Source organism: Myotis brandtii, unplaced genomic scaffold, assembly GCF_000412655.1.
Source record: "Myotis brandtii unplaced genomic scaffold, ASM41265v1 scaffold1234, whole genome shotgun sequence".
NCBI classification, from domain to species: Eukaryota; Metazoa; Chordata; class Mammalia; order Chiroptera; family Vespertilionidae; genus Myotis; species Myotis brandtii.
In genome coordinates, this window is record NW_005354309.1 from 254,341 (window position 1) to 263,207 (window position 8,867).

The window sequence follows — 8,867 nt, forward strand, 5'->3', positions numbered from 1 at the left end:
TTATAGAGACCAAGATGGCGGCATAGGTAAACATCGGAGACTGCTGCCGCAAACAACCACTTCAAAAATACAACTAAAAGACGGAACGGACATCACCCAGAACCACAGGAAGGCTGGCTGAGGAGAGACTCTTCAACTAGAAGGAAAAATAACAGCACACCGAGGCTCAGAGGAGGCGCAGTGTGGAAAATACTCAGGTGCGGAGGTGCGCGCGCAAAGCGGGCTGGTGGCTGAGAGCGCGGTTGTCGTTTTCGGTCAGGGGGGAGTCTCAGACTCTGAGCTCCAGATACGGGCGAATCGCTGGGGACTCGGACCCAAACGGGAGAAGCGGGAGTGTCTGGCATCAGTTGGAAGGCAGCTTTCTCTCCGAGGTTTGCAGCGGTTCCTGGGGTTCTGAGAAGCAGAGCCTCTGGGAACGGGACTGAGAGGGGCCATAACCGCTCCCTCCGCCCGCCCTGTTGAGCCCGCCCCGCCCAAGCCCTGCGCAGAGCCATTTGCCAGATCGCCTCAGGCAAAGGCTAGATTAGCACCTCCCCAGAGGACAGAAGTTTTCCGCGGCAGACACAGCTGATTCACACAGCCAGTCGGCCTGGTGGTCAAATCCCTCTAGTATTAACTACAACAATCAAGGCTCAACTAGAACAAGACTGCGCACAAAGACCACTAGGGGGTGCACCAAGAAAGCATAAAAAATGCGGAGACAAAAAAACATGACAGAAATGGAGGATATAGAGCTAAAAATCGCAATTTTGAGGGCTTGCAAAAATGTGCTAGAAGCTGTCAATAAACTTGAGGAGAGAGTCACGAAAACTAATGAGACCCTCGATGCTATGATAAAGAACCAACTAGAAATTAAGCATACACGGACTGAAATAAAGAATATTATACAGACACCCAATAGCAGACCAGAGGAGCGCAAGAATCAAGTCAAAGATTTGAAATGCGAAGAAGCAAAAAACACCCAACCGGAAAAGCAAAATGAAAAAAGAATCCGAAAATACGAAGATAGTGTAAGGAGCCTCTGGGACAGCTTCAAGCGTACCAACATCCGAATTATAGGGGTGCCAGAAGAAGAGAGAGAGCAAGATATTGAAAACCTATTTGAAGAAATAATGACAGAAAACTTCCCCTACCTGGTGAAAGAAATAGACTTACAAGTCCAGGAAGCGCAGAGAACCCCAAACAAAAGGAATCCAAAGAGGACCACACCAAGACACATCATAATTAAAATGCCAAGAGCAAAAGACAAAGAGAGAATCTTAAAAGCAGCAAGAGAAAGAGACTCAATTACCTACAAGGGAATACCCATACGACTGTCAGCTGATTTCTCAACAGAAACTTTGCAGGCCAGAAGGGAATGGCAAGAAATATTCAAAGTGATGAATAGCAAGAACCTACAACCAAGATTACTTTATCCAGCAAAGCTATCATTCAGAATTGAAGGTCAGATAAAGAGCTTCACAGATAAGGAAAAGCTAAAGGAGTTCATCACCACTAAACCAGTATTATATGAAATGCTGAAAGGTATCCTTTAAGAGGAGGAAGAAGAAAAAGGTAAAGATACAAATTGTGAACAACAAACATGCATCTATCAACAAGTGAATCTAAGAATCAAGTGAATAAATAATCTGATTTACAGAATGAACTGGTGATTATAATGAATCAGGGACATAGAAAGGGAATGGACTGACTATTCTTGGCGGGGAAAGGGGAATGGGAGATGCGGGAAGAGACTGGACAAAAATCGTGCACCTATGGATGAGGACAGTGGGTGGGGAGTGAGGGCGGAGGGTGGGGCGGGAACTGGGAGGAGGGGAGTTATGGGGGGGAAAAATGAGGAACAAATGTAATCTGAACAATAAAGATTTAATTTAAAAAAAAAAAGACTCGGAAGAAGACTTGTTTGTGATTTTGCTAACAGGTCAGTCCGAGGCTTAACCCTATATCAGCTCCCCACAGGAAAGCCCCAACCTGTTGGAGGAAAACTGGACACCAAAAGTCCCTCCTTGGGTCTTGCGACTCCCACTTAATACCCCAACCTGTTTATACAGCAGCTATAGGGAGCTTCCAACATGCCTTATCTGTTCTTGCCTCGCCCAGCTAACCCCTTCCCTGGAATATAGAGTAAAATCCCACTTCTGCAAACCTACCCTTCAAGAACAAAACACTGTGCAAAGTGATGTATGGCAACAACAGCAAGATGGGAACCCGTGTCCATCAGCAGGGACCTGGTTAATAAACCACGGTCCAGCCCTTAACAAAGGGCAAGCACCCACCGCTCCCACATACCTTCCCCACCATTCAAAATCCAGACACTCTCAAAATCAAAGGCTTTTTCTTATGTTTTTGATATACTCTGGTAGCAAAACCCAAGATGGTTATAATCCTTTCAAAAATCCAATGTAGTATAAGGATTCATAAAGTGTTAATCCAATAAAATTGAAGTGTATACCCTATGGTCTAGTAATTGCACTTCTGGATATATGCTCACAAGAATTAAAAGCAGGGTCTTGAAGAGATAGTTGGGCAGCCATATTCATAGCATTATTCACAAGAGCTAAAAGGTGAAAGCAGCCCAAGTGTCCATCGACAGATGAACAGATAAACAAAATGTGATACAGACATACAATGGAATATTATAAAGCCTTGGAAAGGAAATTCCGACACATCCCACAACAACATGGATGAACCTTGAGGATATTATGCTAAGTGAAATAAGCCAGTCACAAAAAGACAAATACTGTATGAGTTTACTATATGCGATCTCTAGAGTAGTCAAATTCTCAGAGTAGTGCCAGAGGTAGGGAGAGAGAAGAATGTGGAGTTATTGTTTAATAGGGACAGAGTCTTGGTTTTCCAAGATGAAAGGAATTCTGGAGCCCTAGCTGGTTTGGCTCAGTGGCTAAGAGTGTCGGCCTGCGGACTGAAGGGTCCCAAGTTCAATTCCGGTCAAGGGCACATGCCCAGGTTGCAGGCTCAATCCCCAGTGTGGGGTGTACAGGAGGCAGCTGATCAGTGATTCTCTCTCATTATTGATGTTTCTATCTCTCTCTCCCTCTCCCTTCCTCTCTGAAATCAATAAAATTATTTTTTTTAAAAAGAAGGAAAAGAATTCTGGAGTTGGATGGTGTGGATGTTTGCACAACAATGTGAAGGTACTTAACGCCATAGAACTGGACACTTTAAGATGGGAGTTCCAGCCTCGTGGAGGCTGGGTGAAGCAAGGAACAGGCAGCTGTGTGTTCACTGCAGCCACCTCCCATGGCCGCCTGGGCGCTGGCCCCGGGCCTGCACCCACCTATTGTGGAACTGGCTTACAGGACTAGTGTGACACTAACGCACAGGCATCATGGGCGCATGTGGATGAGATGAGGGGCTACACTGAGAAGCTCATCGACGGTGGGATGCTGGGAGACACCAACGAACAAGCCATGCCTTTCTCTCGCTCACAGAGAAAGACTTGATCCCGAAGTTGTTTCAAGTACTGGCCCCTCAGTACCAAGGTCAGAAAAGACTACAGAGAATGCTGCCGATTCCAAATGGGAACAAGCAGGATCAGGCCGAGATGGCAGTGATCGGGTAGAAAGGGAATTGTCTCCCACCCCTGCCCCTGCCTTGCAGAGACAGCAGCCTTATTCTCCTAAACCAGCTACTTCAAGGGCTGTGACCGGACCAAGAAGCAAGCGTCCACAGCTCCCACAGACCTCAAACACCAGGGATTTAACTGGAGCCAAATGTTTTGTAGTCCTCATCGGTGCCCATGATCACAGGCCTTTGAATCCCTTAATCTCTAAAAACTAGAGCTAGAAATAGAGTTTACATGGAGCCTAGAACCCTCTGGGGAGCCAGATAACCCTCTCTTTGCACAATAGATAAAATTCCTTGTATGAAAAGAAATAGTAGTAATTTGTTTTAATTAAAAAAAAAATTGAAGTGTAACTCCACAGGGTACTGCCCCAGACCCCACTGAGATGCTGTGTGTGCAATAAGTGGGGCTTGCTGGCCCTGGCCTGGTAGCTCCGTTGGTTAGAGTATCATCCCCTGACGCCAAGGTTTTGGGTTCCATCCCCAGTCAGGGCACATACAAGAATGAACCAATGAATGCAGCAATGAGTAGGACAACAAATCATTATTTCTCTCTCTCTCCCTTCCTCTCTCTCTAAAAAAAAAATCAATCAGTAAATAAAATACATGGGGCTTCTTATCTTTCTAAAATGTGAAAATTCTTGGCCCCAAGAATTTCAGATTAGGGACTCTTGACTTCTATATTATATGTTAGAAAAGCTCAAGTCTCAGGTATTATTATAGTAAAAAGCACAGTATACTACACTAGCCAAAGATGGGCAACTTGACAATCAATAAAGATTGATCCAATTGCAATGGATTGAGATACATCAAATACATTTAAACCCATGAGTTCATGGTGATGCTAAAAATCTAAACATTGATTTGCCCCTACTAGAGGAGGCTAAGTAATCAACCGATAAAAACTGGTAAATAAGGAAAAAGAATGAATCCCAAGTTTCCTACATCAACTGAACTACTTGGTCTCCCAGGAATAGATTAGAGATGGTTCTCTTTACACAAGTAATCTGGATAGTAAATTAGAATGAATGACAGAATTAGAACATCACCATTTTGCAACTCCTAATGACGTAATAGACCAGCCGTGGGCAAACTACGGCCCGCGGGCCGGATCCGGCCTGTTTGAAATGAATAAAACTAAAAGACCGTACCCTTTTATGTAATGATGTTTACTTTGAATTTATATTAGTTCACACAAACACTCCATCCATGCTTTTGTTCCGGCCCTCCGGTCTGGTTTAAGAACCCATTGTGGCCCTCGAGTCAAAAAGTTTGCCCACCCCTGTAATAGACCCAAGCAAGAAGTACAGATGGTTCATGGGAGAGAAGGGAAGACATCAGGCACCCCGTAACAGAAATACACATGGTGAAGCTGTCTTGCTAAAAGGAACAATTTGAATTGTTCAAATCTCTAGATCCAAGTACCAACCTACAGAAAATGTAGGTGACAGAAAAAAACTGTTACTCAACACCACAGGGAAGTGACCAGGGCAACACCACAAGGCAAAGAAACCAGTTTCCTGCCCTAGCCGGTTTGGCTCAGTGGATAGAGCATCAGCCTTTGGACTGAAGGGTCCTGGATTCGATTCCAGTCAAGGGCACATGCCCAGGTTGTGGGCTAGAAACCCAATGTGGGGCGTGCAGGAGGCAGCCGATCAATGATCCTCTCTCATCACTGATGTTTCTATCTCTCTCTCCCTCTCCCTTCCTCTCGGAAATCAGTAAAAAAATTTTTTTAAAAAGAGGATAATGCCCTGACCAGTTTGGCTCAGTGGATAGAGCATCAGCCTGCGGGCTCAGGGGTCCCGGGTTCGATTCCAGTCATGTACCTTGGTTGCGGGCACATCCCCATGTAGGGGGTGTGCAGGAGGCAGTTGATCGATGCTTCTCTCTCATCGATGTTTCTCTCTATCCCTCTCCCTTCCTCTCTGTCAAAAATCAATAAAATATATTTTAAAAAAAAAGATAAGAGAATATTATGATTAACTTTATGCCAAGAAAGTTGAAATAAAGTTCAAGAAATGGCCAAATTCCTTGAAAAATCCAACTTACCAAATCTGATCCAAGACAAAACACAAAATCTGAATAGCCCTAGCAACATGGTAAATTGAATTCACTGTCAAAAACCCACAAAAACAAACAGACAAAAAAAACCCCTCCAAGCTCAGGAGGCTTTACAGAATTTTATTAAATATTTAACATAATGGCCATGACATGATGATTGTTGAAACTGGGTGACAGTTGGATGGTGTTGTATCTGATTTGGCATATACTTAAAAGTTTGCATAATTTCCTTTTTAAATGCAAGAGCCCTAGCCGCTCAGTTGGATAGAGTGTTGCCTAGATACACCTAGGTGGCAGGTTCCATCCTGGTTAGGACACACATAAGAATCAACCAGTGAATGCATAAAGAAGTAGAACAACAAATTGATATGGTTTTCACTCTCTCTCTCTCTCTCTAATCAATAAATGAAATTTTAAAATAAAATACATTTTTTTAAAAATGTTAATGTTTTCTTTTTTTGTTGTTGTTAATCCTCATCTGAGGATATTTTTCCATTGATTTTTAGGAAGAGTGGAAGAGAGAGGGAAAGACAGAGAGAAACATTGATGTGATAGACCACATAGATTGGTTGCCTCCTGCATGAGCCCTGATCAGGGCCCGAGCTGGGGAGGAGCCTGCAACCAAGATGCATGCCCTTGACCAGAATTGAACCTGGGACCCTTCAGTCCATAGGCTGACACTCTATCCATTGAACCGAACCAGCTAGGGCTGTATATTTTTGTTTGTTTGTTTTTTGGATTTCAAAGAGAGAAAGGGAGAGGGAGAGAGACAGACAGAAACATCAATGATGAGAGAGAATCATTGACTGGCTGCCTCCGGCACACCCCCTACTGGGGATAGAGCCTGCAACACAAGCATGTGCCCTTGACTGGAATTGAATCTGGAACCTTCCAGTCCGCAGTCCAATGCTCTATCCACTGAGCCAAACCTGCTAGGGCCAAAATGTATTCTTGTTCAATTTTTTTTTCTTTAAAGAACAAATCAAAACTCAGGAGGCCCTGCAGGACCTGCTCAAGTCACCTCCCTGTCCCCACCTCCCACTCTCCCTTCCATGCTCCAGCCAGACACATCTCCTTACAGTTCTTCCAACATGCCAACTTTAGTCCTGCCTCAGGTCCTTTGCACTGGTTGCATCCTTTGGACATCTAGTTTATTTCTTCTCATCCACAGGTTTTAGACCTAGGGCAGCCCTCCTTGAGCCCACAGACTGAGGCCATGTACTTGGCCTCCATGGTCACAGTCCCCAATTTATATTTACACTAGAGGCCCGGTGCACGGATTCATGCACATTGAAAGGAAATTAATTAGAAGGTGGCTGGTGGGGCGGGACTGGGTGAGACGGGCAGGACACAACCTGGAACCAACCTCCCGCGGCCCCTCCCCGCCGGTCAGCGCCAGGGCTCAAAGGATGTCTGTGGAGTGAGCGGGGTCCCTTCAGCAGGTGGGGTCCCTCCGGCAGGTAGGGTCCCTTGGCCTGGCCTGCAGGGATCAGGTCAGAACCAGCAGTCGTACATCCCCCAAGGGGTCCCAGAGTGCAAGAGGACACCCTGCAAAGTTGCTGTCGCTCGGCAGCTCTTGCGTTGAGAATCTGCCCCATGGTGGTCAGTGGGTGTCATAGCTACTGGTCAGAGCCTCTGCCCCCTGGTGGTCATTGCACGTCATAGCTACAGGTCCAACAGGTGAGCTTAAGCTTTTATATATACAGTGGGGCCTTGACTTACGAGTTTAATTCATTCCATGACGGAGCTCGTAACTCAAATTACTCGTATGTCAAATCATAAAGTGAACGAGTGAGACACGTGATGCTGGGCTGATGTTGTGGCGTTCACTGTGACGTTCGCTGCGCCAACTAGCGGTGGGGTATCTGAAGCTGGCTCGTAACCTGAATTTTAGCTCGCAACTCAAAGCAAAAAATCGGCCGAGAGACGGCTCGTATCTCGAAAAACTCGTTAGTCGGGACACTCGTAAGTCAAGGCCCCACTGTATACAGATACCTGCCTTTAAGAAAATTTTAAATAACTCATTTGAAAAAAATACATACACATGGTTCCAAACGTTCAAAGTACTCCAAAATTTTAAAAAGTAAAACAGAGCCCTGGCTCAGTTGGCTCGAGTGTCCTCCTGTACACCAAAAGCTTGGGGGTTTGATCCCCAAGGGGGGCACTTCAGAGGGGTAACCCCTCAATGTTTCTCTCAAATAGATGTTTCTCTCTCTCTACCTTCCTCTCTAAAAATCAATAAAAACAAATCCTCAGGTAAGGATTTAAGGGGAAAGATATGTGTTTTGTTTTTTTATACAACACATTCCACCTGCAGTTTTTTCCCCCTGATTATGACCTTCTCACTAACGCCTGTCTCCCTGTTGACTAAGTTCCATGGGTGAGGTAACACCAGCCCTGTCACTATGGTAGGAGCTGAAGGACCTGTGTACCTGGAGGGACCTGACAGCGCCATTTGGTTGGAAGATGGGAAGGTCCGCACCCCTGTTTCCGTAGAACTCTACACGATGGAGAAATGCGCATTGTCCTCACCAAGGAATGGGGGATACTGACGTAGACGGTGGGGGCCTAAAGCCTCCCCAACCCTCTGTTGTTGCCCCCATGATTTCAACACATCTTTGCGCAATTAATTTACATTTAAGAGTAATAACAGCAATAAGAGCAATAAAAGAAGCTACATGGCAGGCGCTGTGCAGAGAGATTTACCGACACCCCATCGTGAATCTTGTGAACGATCAGCAGTGGAGTTGGCCCAACTGCAGCTCAGGGAAGCCACACAACCTACAGGGACCGCCCGCCTCGCCTCTACCCTGCAAAGGCGGGGGCGGGGCCGCTCCCGCGATCGGCTCACCCAGCGCGTTCTGGATCTCCACGGACCTCTCCGGGCTCAGGAGGGTCTCGTCGCCGTCGTAGGGGGAGCGGAAGCGGACGCCCTCCTCCGTCACCTCGGACAGGGACACCAGGGACACCATCTGGAAGCCGCCGCTGTCCTGGGGACACCCGCCGCGGGGCAGTCAGTCGGGAGAGGTGCAGGGCGAGATCCGCCTCCAAGGAGCGTCCTCGCACCCCCCGCCTCGCCCCCGCCTCACCGTTAGCAGATTGTGGGGCCAGTTCATGAAGCCGTGCAGACCTTGGGCTTTCTGGATCAGCTCCGGGCCCTGGGTTGGGGGTGCGGGGCGAAGAGTCAGGTAAGGGGTGAGCGCCACGCTGGGAGCTCA

The 8,867-nt window shown here is 46.6% G+C and overlaps 1 protein-coding gene across 1 annotated transcript in view; it reads right to left on the reverse strand.

Annotated features, from left to right (window-relative positions):
* The window catches only part of QTRT1 (queuine tRNA-ribosyltransferase 1), a 30,428-nt gene that overhangs the window by 4,542 nt on the left and 17,019 nt on the right, over positions 1 to 8,867 (reverse strand). Inside the window, exons 3-4 of the mRNA XM_005859198.2 lie at positions 8,739 to 8,807; positions 8,501 to 8,639 (exon numbers count right to left, since the gene is read on the reverse strand). Of these exons, the coding sequence (XP_005859260.2) occupies positions 8,501 to 8,639; positions 8,739 to 8,807 (208 nt within the window). The remainder of the gene's footprint in view (positions 1 to 8,500; positions 8,640 to 8,738; positions 8,808 to 8,867) is intronic.